General features: G+C 38.8%; 1 protein-coding gene across 2 annotated transcripts in view; it reads left to right on the forward strand.

The window, feature by feature from the left end:
- Positions 1-22,418: 22,418 nt before the first annotated feature.
- The window catches only part of FGF14 (fibroblast growth factor 14), a 543,289-nt gene continuing 541,227 nt past the window's right edge, over positions 22,419-24,480 (forward strand). Inside the window, exon 1 of one of the 2 annotated variants that reach the window (XM_006086928.3) lies at positions 22,419-23,039. In XM_006086928.3, the coding sequence (XP_006086990.1) occupies positions 22,832-23,039 (208 nt within the window). In that variant the 5' untranslated portion in view covers positions 22,419-22,831. The remainder of the gene's footprint in view (positions 23,040-24,480) is intronic. The other variant, XM_023752472.1, reaches the window with a different exon arrangement.

Raw genomic sequence — 24,480 nt, forward strand, 5'->3', positions numbered from 1 at the left:
TAATTTTTTAATTTTTATCCATTTAATATCTGCAATATCTGTAGTGATAGCCCCTTCTTCATTCCTAACACTGTGCCTGTGTGTGTGTATGAACTCCTCAATTTATTTATTTATTTATTTATTTATTTATTTATTTATTGGGAGGTAGCATTAGTTTGTTTTGTCAGTTTTTCAAAGCTTGTTGATCTTCTTTAGCTTATTTTTATATCATTTTTATTTAATTCTTCTCTTTTTAAAATATATACATTTATTTATTGACTTCAGAGAGAGGAAGGGAGAGAGAGAGAGAGACAGCAACATCATTGATGAGAGAGAAGCAATGATTGGCTGCCTCCTGCATGCCCCCTACTGGGGATCAAGCCCACAACCTGGGCATGTGCCCTTGACCAGAATCTAACCCAGGACGCTTCAGTCCACAGGCTGATGCTCTATCTACTGAGCCAGACTGATTAGGCTGGAAATTACAACATGCATTCCTAACTTATCAAAGTCTAATGTTAATTGAGATTTTTCTTCTCCTCACAGGAAATGTAAGGATCTAAGAAGACTTTTTCCTCTACTTGTCTCTTACTTGCTCAAATACTGTGGCTATTATGTATTTTATTTCTCTTTTTACAGAGAGAGAAAGAGAGAGAGAGAGAGAGAGAGAGAGAGAGAGAGAGAGAGAGAAAGAAAGATAAGGCATTATTGTTCCTGTTTTAGAGTCCACATTTATTTAGATTAACTTTTTCTTTTGCTTTTCATTTATTTCTGTATCTCTGACCTTCCATTATGTGATAATTTAAAAAAAATATTACTTATTGATTTCAGAGAGGAATGGAGAGGGAGAAAGAGATAGAAACATCAATGATGAGAGAGAATCATTTATTAGCTGGTTCCTGCATGTCCCACACTGGGGATCGAGCCTACAACCAAGGGCATGTGCCCTGACCGGAACTGATCGTGAACTCATGGTTCATAGGTCGACACTCAACCACTGAGCCATGACAGACAGGCCCTATTATGTGATAATTTTATTTCTTCTTGAATAATACTATTTACTGTTTCCTTTAATATAGTTTTGTGAATGGAGGATTCACAACATTCTCTATGATTCTAAGCCATATCTTTGTCTTTCTACATAGCATGCTGCATATATTATTTTTTTTCAGTTCACATATTCTGTCTTAATCCTGGCTTGATGTGCTCATAGACCTGTCCCTCTAGTTCTTAAATTTCAGTTGCATTTTTAATTCTAGAATTCTGCATATTTACTTCTATTTGTATTTCCTGTGTTACTTTTCATATTTTCCAGTTTGCTAATGAATTTTTCAAGCTTGGCTTCTCTCTCCTTAAGTAATAATACGTATTGTCTTTTTACTTGATACATTTTAATGATAGATTCTAACATTTTCCACCAACATCTAGCTCTGCTTCCTGTGTTAGGGTTATACATACCTACCATATTGAACTCAAGTGTGTGTGAACATGGGAGCAGAAGTGAGGTGTGTCATTTTTAGGGAGGAGCTTTTAGAGTCAGTACATGTGTCACCATGCTCTTCTTTCCTTTTGCTGTGGTTATTGGTAATGTTTCAGAGAGTGACTTTTCTATCGGCCTGCAACCCAGAATAAAAACAATAATAATGGGGATGAGAGCCACCATTCTAACTTGTGATGGACATAAAATGAGAGACAAAAACAAAACAAACACAACATTCATTGTTTAAGGTACTGAAATTTTTGGGTTGTTTATTACTGCAGTATAATCAGAACTATCTGATTGAAATAGATATTGAAATCAGGATTGGAGTGCTATTGTAACAAACAATTTTTAAAAATGTGGCTTTGGTTTATGGGCTAGACATTAGTCTGCGAGGAAATTGATAATGGAGCCTAGAAGAATGGTCACCATGTTATTTAGTGGTAAATTACTTAGCAAAACTGTTGCCCGTGTTAACTTAGAAGGCAAATTATGTACCTAATAATTTTGTGCTTTATAGAAAAACAGATTTTTAATAGCATGTGTTGGCTGCTGTTGGCTGCATTTGAAAGTTTATTACAAGAAAGAGTCTTGTAATTTCTGTTGTTTATGAGCAGAACAATATTGTCTGATATGCAAACAAGAATGAAAAAGAATAGAGATAGTCTATAAATTCAGGGACTTGTAGGTTGAAACAATGCTTCTCAAATATTAAACGATCAAATTGATGAATTCTTCGAATGTCAAAGGTAATTAAAAATCAGTCTTAAGGGAAGGATCAAATAAAGAGTATGGTTGTCTCATCGATTGTTAAAATTTTTGAATAGACTAAGATACTCCTAGTAAATACAAACACAAGATAGTTGCTTTATGCTGCTGTGGGACATGAAATAACAACAAAAAATGATTGAAAAATAATAATAAACTGCTTACATTTTTCAGAGAATTGTACTGCATAAAGAGCCAGCAGCTTGGAATTAATGAGTGTGACTGATACTAAGGAAGCCACTTAGATGCTTGCTATACACTGAATGTTTGTGTCCTCCCAAAATTCATATGTTGAAACCTAATCCCCAATGTGATGGTATTGGGTGGAGGAGGCTTTTGAAGGTGATTGGGACAGAGACCTCATAAGTGGTATTAGTGCTCTTGTAAAAGAAACTCCAGAGAGATCCCTGATCCTTCTGCCATATGATGATTCAGTGATAAGACAGCCATCTATGAACCAGGAAGTGGGTTGTCTTGTCAAGACACAAAATCTGCTGGTGTCTTGACCTTGGGCTTTCAGTCTCCAGAAATGTGAGAAATTAATTTCTGTTGTTTATAGGTCATACAGTCTAGTGTTCTGTCATAGCAGCCTGGACAGACTAAGACATCACCCATATTTCCACCAGAAGGAAGCTGGCTGAGAAGTTCAACCCTCAAGAAAGGCATATTTTTCAATGCTCTTTCAAGTTGTGGTCAAGGATAATGGAGAAAAGGAAGACCTCTAGAGAGCTGAGCCAAGCAGCATGGAGAACGAAGAGTTGGGGAGGTACACTCAGAAAATAAGCACATCCCACCCCCAGAATACAAAGTCTCTTGTGGCATCTGGTTTTGAAATTTCTATTTACTAGTGACTTCAGTACCAGGTATGTCTCATGTTATTGGTCTTCTAGTGTGGGAGACTGTACTGGTACTATGCTTTCCCACTGTATTTTGGGAGTTTGAGGAGCAGCTTGTTATTTTTATTTCCTGAGTCTCCAGATCAAAAGCCACATCTAGATTTGACATAGAAACTATTGTGAATTACTCAGAGATCCTGGCTTTGAACAGATTGGATGGAAATTTTGGGTATCTCCCTTGAAGATGGGTTGAGTGTACTCTGCACTGAGAAAAGAGAGGGAAACTAATGTTTTATCTTTAGTAGGACGGGACTTGAAAATTATATTACTAATTACAATTTCTGGTCCCTCATTCTGTAGCAGGATTCACAACTCTATCAAACCCAGGTGTGGCCAGATGAATTGCAGTAAAGGATGAAATATGAGCAGAATTGATGTGTGTCACTTTTAAGAAGGTTTTAAACATGAGTGAATGCTTTTTCATGCTCTCTCTTGCACTGCCACAATACTGGAAATATTCCAGACAGCAACTACCCTCTCATACTAAGCTTCTGAGTGAAGACACAGGTGATGAGATTCTTTGTGAACATATTTAGAAAGATAGGGTAATGTTATCTTCCTCTGTAGAGATTTCTTTTTTCCTTCTGGGACACTAACAACAAGGATTTCTTTAGTAGAGGATAATGGAGGAAAGGAAGACCTCTAGAGAGCTGATCCAAGTAGCATGGAGAACAAAAAGCTGGGGAGGTACTCCCAGAAAACAGAGATTATCTGTCTCCCCAGTTGACCTAAGGCTGAACTTCTATCATAAAGTCCTTGAAGTCACCCTTTTTCCTGGGGCAGAGCCCATTAAGTTCCAGCCGTTGGTTGGTTCAAGACTCTCTGACCGCTGCTGCCATAGCTCTGGAATATTGTCCCAAAAATAATTCAGCTAGTTAGTTCCTACTTGATAAATTCCCCTTGGATAGACAGAGCTAAAGTCTCTTCATGATTTTTGCATCCAAGACCTTGGCATAGTAATTCCATATTATTATATTAATTATATTATATTATATTTATTATTTTATTTTAAGAGGAATATGTCTTAAGCTGGAGTGTTAGAATGAATAGTCTTTTATTAGCATTAGCTAGAGTAAATTTTTATTTCCTGTATTTCCAGGTTTTCATGGAGGCACTCACTATGTTTTTCAGGTACTGATTACATTTTATTTCCTTGGTGATTCGATTTGCTTCATTATTTACAATAGCGAAACATTTCTAATATATCATGTTTTTCTTTTTGTCCTGACTGCCTGAGAATTCAAATTTGAAGCTTAAGCACAATGATCAGATTGAGCCTGGGGTGATTATCTACTTAATTTATTGCTCTATATTCTCGCAAGTATCTTTTAATAGGTTGACTTTGTTATATACAATGTGGAAAGAGGCAGGCACAAATAATTCACATAAAACACAAAGCACAAATAAAAATGCAGTCTTTTATCACGAGGGAGCAGGATTCTAAATCACACAAATTAGTTGAGCATGTAGAATATAGCTCTGAAAATTTCAGAGGGCACTGATCATATTCCAGACCTTACTCAATGTATTGTTTATCTGAATAATTAATTCTCTATCTGCATTTCTTCTTAATTTTTTGAAAGAATATAAGGGAGTTTCTGATAACACTTATTAATCTTCCCATAACCTAAAGAAATGACTCACTAGCTATATAATTATTGCCGACATTTTAGTCTAGATAGCCTGACACTTCTATAATTCATTGTCCTACTTTGTCCCTGAGTCTATAATTCAGTACCAGTCCTGCTGATGTCATTTCCTCCATTGGTTCCAATGACTTTTTAAAAAGTTAATTGCCTATATTACATTCTTAATGTAATTCAAATTTGAAGCTTAAGCACATTGATCTGATTGAGACTTGGTTGATTTGAGTGATTGAAAGAAGTGATATTTCTTTCCTGAATCAAACTCTGACTGATACAATCTTTATTTCCTGCAAGCTCAAATATAATCTATACTTATATGCCTATTTAAAAGCCATGATGGTTTCAAGTGTACATTTCTATGATACATGATCAGTATATTGCATTGTATGCCTATCACCCAAAGTCAAATTATCTTGTCACCATGTATTTGGTCTCCTTTACTTATACTAGTGTAATCTTATTAGCCATTTTTAAATTAAATTTATTTATCCCAATAAATTTAATAAAAGATTAATTTCAAAAATAAATAAAAGCCCCGATGGAAATCTTTTCTCTTGTCTGACAAGATCAACACTTTCCCATTTTATCCATGTGGTTTGAATGAGTGCTGCCATGTTATTATATACTCTACACTCATGACCACTTTAACTGATGCGAGATAGTAAACTGACTTAAGCTGAATCAATCAGAACATTTCCCTGGAATTTCTAAACTTGGGTCCAAAAAACAAGTCTCAAATCTCTGGTGCTGAGGCTGAGAGATGTTAAGACCAAGGTGCTTCCAGGAGTAATTCTTCCCAAACTTTAGGAACAAGCTGTTCTGATAGAATAAAGCTGACACACTGAGAGAAATAGAGATAATAGAACAGAAAACCTGTTTTCCTTTCAGCCTTGAGGATCAGTAAATTTTTTGCTCTTCTCATACTTAATGGAGTCAATAGTTAGAACTGTGTTTCTGTCACTTACAACCACAGACATCTTAAATACTAAAAGAAATATTTCAGACCAAACGAAACTACTTAGTGGCAATGGCTAGTCTGCAGTTGGCCATACAGATGTCAGAGACTTAGAAAAATAAGTTATAAAGTCAGAGAGATTACTAAAAGAAGTGTGCAGTAGAGAAGTAAGGGCTGATGTCTCACATATTAGTCAGAAAAAAAGTAGATGCACATCCCTTGCTGCTCCTTCCATTTAATCTTTGTTAATAAAAAGCATGATTAAAGTTGGTGGTATTTAGACAGATAATCTGTGTGGCACATTAAATTCACATCTTAAGTTGCCTGTTCTACTCCAATCACATGGCAACAATGAATCCTATATAATAAAGAGGTAATATGCAAATTAACCCTCACACCTTCACAAAGATGGCTGCCTACGACCAGGCCGGCAGGGGGGTTAGTGAAAGACGACCAAATGACTGAACAAGCAGGCTGTGTGGGGCGACCAGGCTGGCGGGGAGGGGGGGGCAGTGAGGGGAAACTAGGCTGGTGGGGTGGGGGCAGTAAGGGGTGACCAGGCCAGCAGGGTGGGGGGGCAGTTAGGAGCAACCAGGCCGGCAGGGAGGGGGCAGCTGGGGGCAACCTGGCCGGCAGCAGGGGGCAGTTAGGGGCAACCAGGCCAGCAGGCAGGTGAGCGATTAGAAGCCAGTGGTCCAGGATTGTGAGAGGGATGTCCGGCAGTCGGACATCCCCCAAGGGGTCCCGGATTGGAGAGGGTGCAGGCTGGGCTGAGGGGATCCCCTTCTGTGCACAAATTTTATGCACTGGGCCTCTAGAATAATATAAAAACCAGAAACCAAATTACATAGCTAAGATCAAAAATCAAGTTTGACATTTTTAAAAAGAGATTTTTAATTGATTTTTTTAGAGAGAGGAAAGGAGAGGGAGAAAGAGAGAGAGAAACATTGATGTGCAAGCGAAACATCAATCCATTGCCTCCTGCATACCATCCCAATCTGGGATCAAATTTGCAAAAGGAACCAGCAACCTCTTGGTGTGTGGGACCATGTGAGTGACACTGGCCAGGGCAGGACTGGTATTTTCATGGACCAGAAATTGAACAGAAACTCCCAGCAGAGGTGGAGGCTGAAGCCACAGTGAGCCCCAGATGGTGCAGAAGTAGCTGGGAGTTTGGTTATTAATGATCAACGGGATCTGGAGGCCAGGGACTGGGATGGTACTCCCTGCCTTTTCAATGGGCTCTAAAACATAAGTGTTCTTGCTACCACCTGAGATTTGTGCAGTTATGAGCTCAGGATAAAGACAAGTCCTCATGGTCAAGTACTGTCTTGGGGATTTAATATGTAGTATGCTGAGTATTGCTGAACCTTGCTGGTTCCAGCAATGCCATTAGTTCTGGTCTGGCTGTGGGCTGGAAAGTGTTGGATGGAAGCAACCATTAGGCAGAGTGAGAGAGAGCAGAGAGGAGAGAAAAACAAATATCTAAACAAAAATCTCCCTGCCCACCTTCTGAAAAGCCAAAATTCTAACATGCTTTTGAATTGCATGCTAAGACAGACCACCAATAGAATCAACAATCAGAATGTGAATTTAATTCATGTTACATTTACATCAAACAATATGACAGAGACTTTAATGTATTTTTAAGATGCTTCAAAAGAGAAATAAAAACACAACTTACATCAAGTTTGATCAAGAAATCATGAACTGAAGACATAAAGTAAGAAGGGATCAATATTTCTGTATTAGAATTTCCAGGGAAAGATAATGGAGAGAATGGCAAAGAATAAACATTTCAAAAGATAATAACTGAAAATTCTGGAATTGAAGGAGAGAATACACTGTTTGGAATGTAGGCTCAATAGAGATAGATACACCAATAAGCACACCATCAAAAAATTGCAGATCATCTGAGAGAAAGAGAAAAATCTTGAGTTCCCAGACAGTAGAAATTAACCATGTACCAGGCTCTATGGAAGTTTCAACACACCATATTCTCAGAGCTCCTTTAAATGAGAATAACAATAACAAAAATAATATAGGAATCAAAGACAGAAAGATAATAGATGGATAATTAAAAGACCAAGCTTATAATTTATTGTGAAGAGCAGTTTAAAAGTAAAATACACTTTCTGATGTTTTTCTACAAATTAGTCTAATTTTAGATATACAAATGTAACATTGGAGAATGCAAAGTATTAACGAGGCATTTTGCTCATCACTTGTTGGTTAACTTAGGTAAGGATGTGTTAGCCCTGGAAAAAGTTTTTGAAAGTAAAATCATATGATTATACTCAGCTCTGTTTCATGGAAATGGCTCAAACCAATACCATATCCATATGTCCCTAACTCCAGTATTTTAAAAGAAACACCCACAAAAGCCCTTTCTGCAGACAGCAAAATGCTCTTAGTTCTTTTTAAACATTGCAAAAATCAGTGGTCAATTTAGGAAAAATTAAGTTCAAATAGCTGTGTTTATGTGTGTGCCCATGCAAGTGACGAGAGAGAGAGAGAGAGAAAGAGAGAGGGAGAGAGAGAGAGAGAGAGAGAGAGAGAGAGAGAGAGAGGATAAGAGAGGAATTAGACAGGTTAGAGGAGGGGGAGAGGGGAGTATTAACAAAGATGGCCTGGATTTTTAAACTTTCAGTGGTTGGTCTAATGTAGAAAGAGCTGAAATCTGCTAGAGTTTCAAGAACAGCTATTCTAACAATTAAGAAGCTTGCCAAATTTCTAATGAATTGGCTGGCTAAATGATGGAGATATAACCGGCAGGTATACATGATGTAGATTTGCAAATATTTATTAAATAAATAGAACTATTAATCCTCAAATACATTAGATACAGACCAGCAGTCCACTTTGCTTTTGGTTGAATGCCAAAAGAGAGAGAGAAACATTGATGTGCAAGCGAATTCAATGCTGACTTTTATATGCTTGAGAAAAACATTATTCATGTGCAGAAATCTATATATATAAAAGCCTAATATGCAGTGTCCTCAGGAGTTTGACAGGGAGACTGGGAGTTTGATAGCTAGCTATGACGTGCGCTGACCATCAGGGGGCAGCACAGAATGAAGGAAGGCCGCAGCCGGCAGCCAGAAGGCCCAGATTGGCCCTGATAGCCAGCCAGGCCTAGGGACCCTACCCATGCATGAATTTCATGCACCGGGCCTCTAGTTGACATATAATAGGTTGGAGAGATGTGGTGCTTGAGACTAGACTATGGATCAAAGAATTTTAATTTGTCCAGTGATTAGCACTCAGGTTTTAAGGAATGACAAGTAATTTGTTCAGGATATCATCAGGCACATTATTTTCTGGGCTGATCAATTAGAAAAAGATGGAAACTGAGCCACAATCTAAATTTTAAACTTTGTATTGTATTTAAAATTTACTATTCCTTCTAACCTGAGTCTATATTTTTTGATCAATCTTATGTGTCTGAATACTTTCTTTTCTCGAGATGGTTCTCCTTGGTCTCACGGGTACTTCTCATTGGTCTACAGTACATAGGCAGGAATGACATGCATCCAGTGCTGTATGCAAATCAGAAAAAACATGCCCTCTGGACTGACCAATTAGAAAAAGGCAGTACCTCTGGAGAACCATTGAGGAAAAGGCAGTTCCAGGGTGAACCAATTAGAAGAAGATGCCCTTCCAAGTCTAGTACACTGGCTCAGTGAGGCATAGCTTGCATTTCAGTCCCGACTTCCACCCCCTTGGTTCAAGAATTAAATGATCATGTTTTGGTGCAAAGTAGTGATTTTTTTCTCCCCCATATTTAGGAAATAAAACTGAAACATTATTGATTTTTTTTTCAATTTTAATTTTCCTCCTAAAATTGACTTGAGATTTTGGTGCCTGCTGCTAATGTTCATGTTCTAATCTAATAAAAGTGGTAGAAATATTATCAGAAAGTATGTTTAGTAACTTTGTTTACTATAACAATATTTCATACAGCTGAGTACCATGAACACCATGACTTCCTGCCTTCCACCACCTGATGATATTTGAAAATCTTGCATTAAAATATTCTTTAATGAATAACATCAAACTCAATTTACTAATGGAGCTTTAAAATGAACACTTCCAAAACTTGGGAACACCTACAGAAAGTTAAAATAAATATAAACAAAACATATATCCTAATGTGTGTCAGAGCCTGAGTAATGGCTTTTAATTAAAGGAAAGTGGTTGATCTTGAAGTTAAAATATGGTTTTTGGGGGTATATTTTTATTTTAATTATATTCAAATTATAAAGTTCTTAAATATAACCCAAAATATTAGCCTGGATATGCTTGATTAATTATGTATTCTTTATTGGCATGTTTACTTTTAAAGAACAGTTAATGCTTAATGCTATTTGACAAAGGAGGCAAGAGCATACAATGGAGTCAAGATAGTTTCTTCAATAAATGGTGCTGGGAAATTTGGTCAGATACATGCAAAAAAATGAAACTAGATCACCAACTTACACCATACACAAAAACAAACTCAAAATGGGTAAAGGACTTAAATGTAAGACGGGAAACCATAAAAATCTTACAAGACTCCATAGGCAGCAAAATAGGAAATATATGTCATAGCAATATCTTTACAGACACAGGTCCTAGGGCAATGGAGACTAAGGAGAAAATAAACAACTGGGACTACATCAAAATAAAAAGCTTCTGCACAGCAAAAGAAACCATCAACAAAACAACAAGAAAGCCCACTGCATGGGGAACATATTTGCCAATGATATTTCTGATAAGGGTTTAATCTCCAAAATTTACAGAGAACTCATACAACTTAACAAAAGAAAGATAAACAATCCAATCAAACAATGGGCAAAGGATCTGTTGTAAATAGACACTTTTTGAAAGAGGACATACAGAAGGCCCAGAGACATATGCAAACACGCTCAAAGTCACTAATCATCTGAGAGATGCAAATCAAAACAACAATGAGATACCATTTCACACCTGTCAGAATGGCTATCATTAACAAATCAACAAACGACAAGTGCTGGAGAGGATGTGGAGAAAAAAGAACCCTCCTGCACTGCTGGTAGGAATGCAAACTGGTGCAGCCACTGTGGAAGACAGTATGGAGTTTCCTCAAAAAGTTAAAAATGGAACTCCCATTTGACCCAGTGATCCCACCTCTATATCCCAATAAACCAGAAACACCAATCAGAAAGGATATATGGGCCCCTATGTTCATAGCAGCACAATTTACCATAGCTAAGATTTGGAAACAGCCTAAGTGCCCAACAGCAGATGAGTGGATTAGAAAACTGTGGTACATCTACACAATGGAATACTATGCTGCGGCAAAAAAGAAGGAATTCTTACCATTTGCAACAGCATGGATGGAACTGGAGAGCATTATGCTAAGCGAAATAAGCCAGTCAGAGAAAGATAAATATCACATGATCTCACTCATTTGTGGAATATAATGATCAACGTAATTGATGAACAAGAATAGATCCAGAGACAAATGGTAGGGGAGTGGGGGGAGGGGTTAGAGAGCAACCAAAGGACTTTATGCATGCATATTAGCGTAACCAATGGACACAGACACTGGGGGCTTGCCTGGGGTAGGAATAGCTGGGGGGGGGGGTTAATTGGGGGAAAAGGAGACATATGTAAAACTTTAGACAATAAAAAAATAAATAAAATAAAAAACAGTTAATGCTAAATAATAATTATCTTGAGCCATTATATATATAGGTATATTCTATTGTTTACCTCATTAAGACAAGTAATAAAGTGAAAGTGCATTATTGTCCAGATGCCAATATTATATTACACCAAATCAATGTTCAAAAACAACATTTAAGACATTTTTTACACCTGCCTGGACAGCAATTCAATTATGTGCACTTAAATCTACAATATTATAAATGCTCATTAGGATGTTTATATGAGCTGATAAATGGGATTTTCCCCTCACAGTGTAATCTTCAAAATCTAAATTTATGTGGAAATTACATTTCAAGATATGAATAATTAAATATGTGTACATCTAAGATTATTAGGGTGATGTACTAAAGCAAGTGAAATGCTTTAATTTTTGACCTCTAGAAAGTTATGGTCCAACAGACTTGTGCCATTTAGTTTTTGAAATGTAAATTGTCTCTGAGTTGGCATTTTTCTTTATTTACTTTGTAACCTAAGTGTTAGAAATGAGATGCATTTTTATTGTAATTTTTACATTAATTTTGATAAATTTCTTTATGAGTGACACATTTTAACTTAATGACAGGAATTTTGGTTTACAAGTAAAATAATTTCATTCATTTTCTTATGTTAGAATTGAATTTGATTCTATAAACTTCTTTTCTGAGGAAGTTTAAGAAATAGCCCAACCAAATCATTTTCATTCAATTCAAAGTGGAAAGTGCTGCAGGTTCAACTTATCCCTGTATGGGAGAACATATTTGCCAGTGATATATCTAATAAGGGATTAATTTACAAAATATATAAAGAACTCATACAATTTAACAAAAGGAAGACAATCCAATTAAAAAATGGGCAAAGGACCTAAATAGACAATTCTCCAAGGAGGACATACAGATGGCCAAGAGACATGAAAAAATGTTCAAAGTCACTAATCATCAGAAAGATGCAAATTAAAATGACAATGAGGTATCATCTCACACCAGCCAGAATGGCCACCATCAACAAGTCAACAAATGACAAGTGCTGGTGAGGATGTGGAGAAAAGGAAACCCTTGTGCACTGCTGGTGGGAATGCAGACTGGTGCAGACACTATGAAAAACAGTATGGAGTTTCCTCAAGAAATTAAAAATGGAACTGCCATTTGACCCAGTGATCCCACTTCTAGGAATATATCCTAAGAAACCAGAAACACCAATCAGAAAGCATATATGCACTCCTATGTTCACAGCAGCGTTATTTACAATAGCTAAGATCTGGAAACAGCTTAAGTGCTCATAAAAAAGCTGTGGTATATTTACAAAATGGAATACACTGCAGCTGTGAACAAAAGGAGGATCTTCTACTCTTTGAGACAGCATGAAGGGACTGGAGAATATTATGCTAAGCGAAATAAGCCAGACAGAGAAAGGCAAATATCACATGATCTAACTTACAGGTGGAAACTAATGAACAAAATAGATCCAGAGACATGGAAGCATGGAACGGACTGACAAATCTCAGAGGGAACGGGGGTTGGGTGGGTGGGAAGAGATTAACCAAAGAACTTATATGCATATATGCATAACCCATAGATAGACAATTATGGAGTGAAGGCCTGGGGGAGGGCGGGAATGGGGTAGAGATGGTCAATGGGGGAAAAAGAGGACATCTGTAATATTTTCAACAATAAAGGTAAATTTTAAAAGTGTCCTGTTAGAATTCTGTGTTGGGTGGAATAACCAGCAAATACTTATAAGGAGGAAATCATCTCTGTTTATACATCTAATAGTATATAATACTGGATTGGAAGTCTAATTGTCATACCAGATATTTAGGTATCAAGTCAACCATCACAAACTCCAAGGGAATTAGCAGTGATGTACCTGGTAACTTGTGATGTTTTGGAACCTAGTCAGAGAAAATACAGTGTATTTATGAGGGAAAAGTCAGGAAAACTGAAGCCATTTGACGTATTCTGGTTTGAAGTTGTTTTAATATGGGAATTGGGGACTTAGAACTACTCAAAAAGCTGGGAATGAAAGTCAGGTAGATTGGCTGCTACGATTCTTAGGAGAGCTATGGTTCTCACAAATGTACTAGGAATCCACTGTGAATCTCACATTGACCCACAGTTGCCTTCAGAGAATGGACCTTTCCATCTCTTCTCCTTCCAAATCTATCTGAGAGCCTCTCACTGGAGAGCGCTAACTTGGAACCACATAGAGAGGGTTCCTTGAGACATGTATTCCTGGCTTCTTCAGGCAGCTTGGAATGGGGCATTGGTGGTGCTGACTTGACCACAGGCAGTATATTATACAGAAGGACATATCTCTTATATTTAGGTACATATTCAATAATGTTATTCTTATTCCTCAGTTATCCAAATTTTAGAAAATAAACTATTGTCTGGGATAAATAATATTCTTTTTTTCCAGGATAAATGACATTCTAAAATTTTGAATATATAAGCCTCTCCCCATATTGAAAAAGTTAAGTGAACAAATTTCTCCACTGTAAATTAAAATGATGAATTTAAAATGATATATCCAAAGCTGTCCTACTCAATAGTTATAGAGATTAAGGAACAGAATTCTATTTACAGGAAATGTATTTTCCCTTTAGAACACTTCAAATCATGGACAACAATGTTTTTCACTGGGGACATACTTCCCTAGGATTAGGGATAACAAATCTTGCATGAATAGGGAAGAAAGTAGAGTGTAGTTTGAAGTAGTCCATAAAAAGTTACCATTACTTTCATTTGGTTGTAGCCAATATATTTAATTCATATTAAAATCACATTAAAGAAGGTTTAATATGTTTATTAATAGGAGGCATGCATTGCAAAGGTCTAGAGACATTGATAAAATAGGTTACACTGCATTAAGTCCTCAAATTGTTTAGAGCCTATCCTACTTGTTTATGATGAACTCATACCTGCCTCAGAGGATGCAAATAAATGTCCTCTGGACTCTTATTGGAGCTGTACAGTGAGTTGGGGCTCTACTGTCAGACATATTTATATAGGCTGAGATAAATTTCCTTTAGGTGTGAAAGGAAGCCTTGTGGCATTTTGTCAAGAGAAGCTCATATTTCTGAGGTCTCAGGGGAATTCACCTATTTTTGCCTGTATCTCTTGGCAGGTTCCTCACTGTTTTATTACAATACTCGTTGGACATAATAGGAACAAAGAGGTTTTTTTTTCTTGTATTATTTTGTAGTATTTGGGGCCTTAAGACATAATAATTCTGCCTCTTCTCCCCTCACTACTTCTGAGTTCAGATTCAATTAAGGAATAGGACTACATGAGTTAAAAAATGAAAAAAAATAAAAATATTAGTTTTATTACTGATAAGGTTGTTTTAGGGAATGAAATTTGACATGTGCACAAGAATTGGTCTCCCCTAGTTTTACCAAACATTCAAAGAAGAACTAAAACCTATCCTCCTCAGACTATTCCAAAAAATTCAAGAGGAAGGAACACTTCCAAGCTCATTCTATGAAGCCAGTATCACCTAATACCAAAACCAGATAAAGAACAATGAAAAAGAATTACAGGCCAATATCTTTCATGAACATAGATGCCAAAATCCTCAACAAAATTCTAGCAAATCGGATCCAGCAGGACATCAGAAAGATCATACACCATGACCAAGTAGGATTTATCCCGGGGATGAAAGGATGGTACAATGTCCGCAAATCAATAAACATGATACATCACATAAACAAATTGCGAGATAAAAATCACATAGTCATATCAATTAATGCAGAAAAAGCATTCAACAAAAATCCAACACCCTTTCTTGATAAAAACCCTCAGCAAAATGGCAATTGAGGGATCATACCTCAACATAATAAAAGTCTTATATGACAAACCTACAGCCAACATCATACACAATGGGCAAAACTAAAACCATTTCACCTAAAAACAGGAACGAGACAGGGATGTCCACTTTTACCACACCTGTTTGAAATAGTACTGGAAGTGCTAGCCATAGCAATTAGACAAGAAGAAGAAATAAAAGGTATCCAAATTGGGAGAAAAAAATGGCAGAGGCTTAGACGGACGTGTTGGTGCTTTGTCCCGGAGCAGATAAGGGCGAGCAGCTGAAACGGGTGACAATCAGCCCGAGCAAACAGTGGAGATTCAGCTGAGAGACAGTCTGCAGCCAGGAAAGACGGAGAACTCCTAGAAAATGGGGATGGTTAGAGATTGAGGCTGAAACCTACCATTGCACCAAAAAAATTAAGACACCTAGGAATAAACTTAACTAAGGAGGTAAAAGACCTGTACCAGGTACTTGGAAAACTACAGAACACTGAAAAAAGAGATAGAGGAAGACATAAACAGATGGAAGAACATACCATGTTTATGGATTGGTAGAATCAACATCATTAAAATGTCCGTACTACTCAAAGCAATCTATAGATTCAACACAATCCCCATTAAAATACCAACGGCATATTTCACAGACCTAGAACGAACTCTCCAAAAATTCATCTGGAATAAAAAAGACCCCGAATAGCTGCAGCAATCCTGAGAAAGAACAACAAAGTAAGAGGGGGGTCTCAATACCAGATATCAAGCTGTATTACAAAGCCACTGTTCTCAAAACTGCCTGGTACTGGCACAAGAACAGACATATAGACCAATGGAATAGAATAGAGAACCCAGAAATTGACCCGAACCAATATGCTCAATTAATATTTGACAAAGGAGGCAAGAACATACAATGGAGTCAAGACAATCTCTTCAATAAATGGTGCTGGGAAAATTGGACAGATACACACAAAAAAATTAAGCTAGACCACCAACTTACACCATACACAAAAATAAACTCAAAATGGATAAAGGACTTAAACATAAGACAGGAAACCATAAAAATAGAGGAGTTCACAGGCAGTAAAATCTCAGACATATGCCGCAGCAATTTCTTCACTGATACAGCTCCTAGGGCAAAGGTAAATAAACGAATGGGACTACATCAAAATAAAAAGCTTCTGCACAGCAAAAGAAACCATCAATAAAACAACAAGAAAGCCCACTGCATGGGAGAACATATTTGCCAATGTTATCACCGATAAGGGTTTAATCTCCAACATTTACAGAGAACTCATACAACTTAACAAAAGGATGATAAACAACCTAATCAAAAAATGGGCAACGGACCTAAATAGATACTTTTCGAAAGTAGACATTAAGAAAGGCCCAGAGACATATGCAAACATGCTCAAAGTCACTAATCATCTAAGAGATGCAAATCAAAACAACAATGTGGTACCATCTCACACCTGTCAGAATGGCTATCATCAACAAATCAACAAAGGACAAGTGCTAGCGAGGATGTGAAGAAAAAGGAACCCTCGTGCACTGCTGGTGGAAATGCAGACTGGTGCAGCCACTGTGGAGAACAATATGGAGTTTCCTCAAAAAACTAAAAATGGAACTCCCATTTGACCCAGTGATCCCACTTCTAGAACTATATCCCAAGAAACCAGAAACACCAGTCAGAAAGGATATATGCACCACTATGTTCATAGCAGCACAATTTACCATAGCTAAGATTTGGAAACAACCTAAGTGCCCAACAGCAGATGAGTGGATTAGAAAACTGTGGTACATCTACACAATGGAATACTACGCTGCGGTAAAAAAGAAGGAATTCTTACCATTTGCAACAGCATGGATGGAACTGGAGAGCATTATGCTAAGCGAAATAAGCCAGTCAGAGAAAGATAAATATCACATGATATCACTTACTTGTGGAATATAATGAACAACATAAATTGATGAACAAAAACAGATCCAAAGACAAAAAAGCATTGAGCAGACCATCAAACCTCAGAGGGAAGGTAGGGGAGGGTGCGGGTAAGGGAGAGAGATCAACCAAAGGACTTGTATGCATGCATATAAGCCTAACCAATGGCCACAGACACCATGGGGATGAGGGCATGAGTGGGGGTGGGATGGGTGAGCAATGGGGGGATAAGGACACATATGTAATACCTTAATCACTAAAGAAAAAAATTGCAAAAAAAAAAAATAGAATTGGTTTCCCTAAGTCAACGGTTCTCAACCTGTGGGTCGCCAACCTGTGGGTCGCAACCCCTTTGGGGGTCAAACGACCCTTTCACAGGGGTCGCCTAAGACCATTGGAAAACACATATATAATTACATATTGTTTTTGTGATTAATCACTATGCTTTAATTATGTTCAATTTGTAACAATAAAAATACATCCTGCATATCAGATATTTACATTACTATTCATAACAGTAGCAAAATTATAGTTATGAAATAGCAACGAAAATAATTGTATGGTTGGGGGTCACCACAACATGAAGAACTGTATTAAAGGGTCGCAGCATTAGGAAGGTTGAGAACCACTGCCCTAAATACTTCCCCCACATCTGGAAATTGCAAAAATCATTGATGGAAGAGTTTGAAGCTGGAGAGTACCCACATTTACCCAGTGCTATTCTCTCTTCAACCCTGTCTTGGTTTGAGTTTCCATGGAGGATAAAGGTTCTAATACAAGTAGTTTCTCAGGGAGAGAATATAGTAGATGAGTGGGGAATGGATATAGGGAAGGGGAGAGGGCCAATGGTATGCTGATAAACCAGCTATCCTGGTGGGAGACTGTCTTATTCCACAAGGAAAATCTGGGAAGGGATATAAAACACATGCCTCATCATTCTCCTTCCCACAAGGTAAGGAAGCTGTGGTGTTTAGTCATGGGAACATTCTCTGAGGGAGTGTTCATTCTCAGGCTACTCTGTGAGTGCCTGGGCACAGAGAGGGACCTTTCGTGGTTTGGACAAAGATCCCTCAGGTTCAGAGATGGAGACACTGGAAGCTGGGAGCCAACCACAGCACACTGATAAGGCAGGATGAAAAGGATATATGTGAAGTACTGATGATGTCTCCCATAATGAGTTCAGAGAAAGACTGGTCTCCACACCTGTTTCTAGAAGATAGACTGTAGGTTCAAGGCTGACCCAGTGCTTTTTTTCAAACCTCACCTGAGGACATGTTCGTTGACTTTTAGAGAGAGGAAGGAAGAGAGACACATTGATCGGTTACTTCTCATTTGCATCCAACTGGGGACTGAACCTGCAATCTAGGTATATGCCCTGACCGGGAATCGAACCCACGAATTGTTGGTGTATGGGAGGATGATTCAACCGAGACACACCGGCCAGGGCTCACACAATGCTTTTTGCAGAGGGGAACTGAAGCAGAGGATCATGAAAACTTTTTTCTTGCATGTAGGCAGATCCAAAGAGACAGAGAAAAGAAGGGACTAGACCACTTAAATCATTCCTTCTTCATTGAGAACCTGGGAGGGGGCAGAGAGAAGAACCGGAGTTACCTTTCCAGACTGTTGCCTCCGGGAGAAAGGAGCAGAGGTTTTCTATGCCATGAGTCAATATAGGAACAAGGGAGAGGAAGCAAATGGTACTAAAGTGATACTTTAAAAATTACTTTTATTTTTTAAATTACTTGTTTTTATTTATTGATGAGAGAGAGAGAGAGAGAGAGAGAGAGAGAGAGAGAGAGAGACTTCCTTTGAAGAATGTGACCAGGCAGTTCAATGGGTCACTTTTGCTCTCATCTTTTTGGTTAGAATATAGTCACATGACCATACTTAATTGCAATGGAGGCTGGGAATTATATTTTCTATCTGGGTACCCATGAGCCCTTTCAAAACTGTGGTGGGGTGGGGTTTTATTATTAAAAGGAAGAATAAAATAGAAGAGTAACTATTGGGGACAATTAGAAAGAGCATGCTAAGACAGTCATAAAGATTTTGATAATCTCATAGACATTTATATGTCCTAAATTAAAATGTATATTTTATTGTGACCTGGAATTCTGGCCACTACATTTATTTTTAGGTCTCTTTACTATGATATAGCTGAAGCTAAGTTTCAATTTTAACTGAACTCGATTATGAGTACTGGGTTTATCTTGTTTCAACCTATGAAAATAGTTTTAAGATTTTTCTACCTATATATACTACAGATTTTACTGTTCATTTTTACAGTTACCATGAGGCTTTCCTTATTCTATCTTTACTTACATGCATTCTAATGCTTACATTCTGATAATTTTCATTTTTTTGCCATCTAATATTGATTTGAATGTAGTGTGGCAAAGGGTAAGTAAATATTTTGATATCTTCAAAAAAAACCCAAACCCACACAACTTAAATAATGGTCTAAACTCAGGTCAGTATAAATATCTTAGGATCATCCTTAAACCGGAGGCCCCCAGAAACCTGGGTTGACTCTTGGATCACCCTTCATCCTTAGGACCAACGGTAACCTGAATCAGTATTAGGCCATCTTTTCTAGACAAAAAAATTTGGTATTTGTTTGTTTGTTGAATAATGTGAATAATAGCCTATGTAAACTAAGTATAGAAAAGAATTATAGAAATTTCACACATTATTATAAAAGATTTCTCCTTCCTTTAAAGAGCATAAAAGATGAGAAGCAACTAGCACAGCCTGGATTAATAGAATCTCAATAAGTAGTAGCCACAGTTAATTACCTTTTGTGTTGGTCACTAGGACAAAGAAGTAATCAGCTTTCCACCAATATATAGTAAAACATCCCATAGCTTTCTGCAGTCATTCTTTATTGTAATAGGAATCAAATTTACTGTTACAATGTAGAAAAGAGAGTTCAATTTGAAAATGCAAGAAAAGCTGGTTTGAGAAATACTCTCTTCACATAAACTTAGCATACAAAAAGATCCAATAGTTACAGAACACCTCCCCAGATTTTATTTTACTTGTGAAATATCCCAGGGGACTCAGCAAGTTTTTAGGGAAACTTAAGAGATGTGAGAGTTCAAAAGACCTAGATGGAGAATATTTTTTATCCATTTGTTTCTCTGGAATATATCCAGTGGTAATAGATTGGGATATTCCAGAACCCCTCGCCCCCGAACTGGACACCAAAATGTGCTAGAAGCAGCATATGATATCTATCCCCGATTGACTGATATAAAAATAATCCTAATTATTTGGCAATGCTATGCCAGTTTTACTCTTTAGAAAAAAAAAGAATTCTATTCTTTTCATCCTGCTTCTCCTAAGTCATTTGTCATTAAATTCATAAACACTTAGTATTTCCTCTTTCTTTACTTCCCAAACTTTATTTAGATTCCAGTTAATCATAGTAATTCTTTTAAGCTATGACATGATTCTTTTGGCACATTGAGACCATCACTATTTAACTTTCTGGTTCCTTTACTTAAATAGAATTTACTTGTTTTAAATTCCCTTTCTACCTTATCTAAAATTGACTGATGTTTCCCAAAAGGGTTCCAGATATTGGATGCACATTTTGGCATCTCAAAATGTCTCATGAATATTAGAAAACTATAGCAGTGAGGAAGTTATTGACTACAATTTCTTTTTTTGATAACTGAGGCGTTAATTTTCTTCAAAATCAATTTCTTCAATTTATTCTCAGCAACACAAGTCTGCATCTATTTGTTTATAAGATAGTTTGAAATCCTATGGAGTAGAAGCATTTTTAATATTTTGATAGTAAAATGAAGCTTCTACATATATATTTTAAAATTTTATGTCAATTTTTCTATAGAAATGGAAATAAGCTGAAATAACTTTAATTCATTTACCTTTACTTTGAAAGAGTGAGAGTGGGTAATTTTACTTTCCCAAACTCCTCAGTTCACAGATATGATGACATGTTAACATGTACTAATGTTGAGTGGTGAGTACATGGGGTTTGTTATTTATTCTTTGTAACAGTTTGTGCTATTTTTGCACATGGCATTGTTTCCCCCCAATAAGATAAAATAAAACAACAGCCCTAAATCTTTTTATTTTTCTGGGAAAGTAGGGAGCTGGTTTATATTTGCCCATTTTGTTAGGTTAGATTGTGGTGGCTGATAACAAGGTTGTATATTAGCGTAGATGAGAAGTGAATAAGGGTGAATTTAATGTTCAATTAATGGTTATAGAAACAAGCAATGAATTAGGGTGTGATTTAAGCAGAGTGCTTTCTGTTCAAAAAATTATTTGATGATAATGAATTAATTGTCTAGAAAAGGCATACTATTTCCCATGTACATATGGCCCTCCCTACCAAAACACATCTTACCACCTAGATTTCAGTGGTTGCCCTTTTAACAGGCTGCTTCTGCAAGTACATATTTGTCCTATGTCTAGTTTATATTTTCCAAACAGCACGTTAAGTAGGATTCCAATAATACCAACTAAAGGAACGTGAGTTTTCCTTAATGGTTTAGATGCTGCTTTTGAAAAGATAAGGTGGAACTAATGTAAGCTGTGAAGAGTGGTATTAAACTACTGTTTCTCTTTAAGTCCCCCCCCCCACCCCCATGTATTTTTTTAAGGTTTACTTATTATAATTGTTCATTTTTCTTTTCCAAATTCACTTTTAACAGAAAGGTCTGTTAGATGGCTCCTAGAGCCACCAGCAAGCCTCCTCACGCTGGGCAGAGGAGGGAGAGGGTCCGAGGCTGGGGCCGGCGCGGGCGGTCGGGGGACTTCAGGAGGGGAACTAGCGGAGAGACTGCAGTGACACTGCCCTCCCTGGGCGGGTGGAAGCATCTCACTGGTGACGGGTCTGAAAGCACGTGGCTACGTCATGGAAAGCCAGTCTTTTCAATGCAAACTTCAACTCCTCCTCCTCCTCCCTCTAATGCCAGTAACTCACAGCCGAGACTGGGCGAGGAATCCGGAGGGGAGGTTTTCCTCATGCTCACCGCGGTGGGGAACTGGGCGAGTGAGAAGAAGGAGGAAGGGGATCTGAGGCGCTCTCTACCTGCTGCCGGCCTGACCAGGGGAGGGGGCACCTAGATTTGCATCTTTTCTTCGTGGTGATTTGAGAACTGCAGGTTCAATCCGATCCCACTGGGCACTGGCGATTGATTATAAAAACAAAAAAAATCGACACTGGGAGGCTGTGTCTTCGGCTGTCAGACCCAATCTCGGAGGTGGTATTGGTGTGTGAGTGTGTGTACCGGTGTTTTTTTTTTTCTTTTTTCTTTCTTTTTCCTTTCTTTCTCTCTCTCCTTTGGTTCCCCCCCTTCTCTCCTAGGGACTACACAATGGCAGTCCTCTCTCACTGAGATGAATCCTGCTTCGCCTTCTGCAGACCCACCCATCCTCATAGCGATCAAGTGAAGGCTATGGTTTTCTCTTTGGCGATCTTTTGTGCATTACTGTTCTCCCTGATTAGTTCTGAGCTCAGTTGGGATTTCTTTGCTTTTTTGTTTGGCTTCATGCTGAAAAAGGACTTTTCCCCCAACCCTTTGGTAATAACCCAGTGGTGATCCGGAGAGATAAATCATTCATCCTGGCCGAAAAAAAACAATCACTGAGAAGTCTCAAAGAAATATACCACGTGAGGGGAAAAAACTGGGAGAAGATTCGGAATATTATCGTGTTTCCTATGGTAAAACCGGTGCCCCTCTTCAGAAGAACTGATTTCAAATTATTATTATGCAACCACAAGGATCTCTTCTTTCTCAGGGTGTCTAAGCTGCTGGATTGCTTTTCGCCCAAATCAATGTGGTTTCTTTGGAACATTTTCAGCAAAGGAACGCATATGCTGCAGTGTCTTTGTGGCAAGAGTCTTAAGAAAAACAAGAACCCAACTGGTAAGCAAAACATGCATCGTGTTATGCTTTTCCTCATAATAACCTGTCTGTTGCTCACTGAGCTAGATCTGCAGTTTTGCTATGCAGGAAGGCAAGGGAGACAGAGAAGGAACCAGGACAGTGTTGCATGTAGAGGTGTTGCATGGATAAACAAGTAACAGCTGGATCGGTCGGTGAGCCAGAACACCATTATCAGCTTCTCTTGGCTGTGTGACACCATCCATCAGGAGGAGGGAGGAGGAAACTTTTTTTTTTTTAAATGTATTTGGTTGCCGATGTTTGGTGGAATGGAAGGGGTTTGGCTCAAGGTTCTGCCCGAGGCAGATGAAGCTTCCGTAGTTGCCAGGAAAAAAGAACCGCGAGCTCTCCTTACTTCTGCTGCAGGTTCAGGGACGTAGCTCGGTGCCCGGAACCTGCTCTAGACTTTCTGATTAGCTTGCACAATATTCGCCACCCCATCACCTCTACTCAAAGTAAAAGATGCCCCCTCCCTCGCGCCCCGCTCCTCCGTCAGCCCCCGCCTCCCTCCCCCTCCTGCTCCCGGTGCCGGAGTATTAACTCATTCCCGGGTCTGCCTCCCGCACCTCCTGCTACTGGGAATACTTGAGCAGGGCTTCCATGGCTGGGGGGGACTCCAGACCGAGAAGACTAGCTCGGTCCCCCCTAATGTATGTAATTAAACCCCCCTTTACAAAGCAGAATCACAGCCCTATGTCGGGGTCCCCTGGGTGGGAGCCGGGCGGCCTCGAGTCCCAGTTTCAGCCTCCGGTGATCTTGCGCCCCCATTCCAAAGGGCTCCAACTGGGAAACTTGCAGTACATTACATAAGAAATGCAAATGCAGGTGATTCGAGGAGTTGGGTACCCGGGTTCGCTGTCTGGTATTTCTGTCTGAGGTGTTTCGGGGAGCCACGGAGCTGCGGGGAGAGCAGCCCAGGGAGGCCAGGCCGGAGGGCTGCGTGGTGGAGGCGGCGGCACACTGGCGAGAAGCTTGGGCACAGCGGGTCTGGGAGCGGTGCGCGCCGGCATAGGGGGTGTGTGGCGTCACGCGGCTCGGTTCTGGGTGGGAGGAACCAGGGGGCCGGGTGTTGGTTGTCTGGAGTGGCGACAGCCGTGGCCCCTGTAGGCTCCTGACGCTGACACTGCGGATAGAAGATCACGGCTCCCTCAAGCCGCCCTGGAGAACACAGCCGCTGACCAGCAAGTAGCTCTGCCTCCCGCCCCCCGGAGCCTGCAAAATCTTGAGCTGGTTCGGCAGCTCTGAGGAGTGCTGCGCATGCGGGACAGAATTTGAGCTGATTTACATAAGATCTTGAAAGGCGGGATGAACCCGGTGAGGGTGAGTTGACCCCCGGTGAAACCCCACTGCAGCGCCAAAAGGACGGAGAATGCTATGGGTCCATAACCAAAAACTCCCGGTTAGTAAAAATTTAGCTCCTCCC

The sequence above is a fragment of the Myotis lucifugus genome, unplaced genomic scaffold (genome assembly GCF_000147115.1).
Source record: "Myotis lucifugus unplaced genomic scaffold, Myoluc2.0 scaffold_33, whole genome shotgun sequence".
Lineage (NCBI taxonomy): Eukaryota > Metazoa > Chordata > Mammalia > Chiroptera > Vespertilionidae > Myotis > Myotis lucifugus.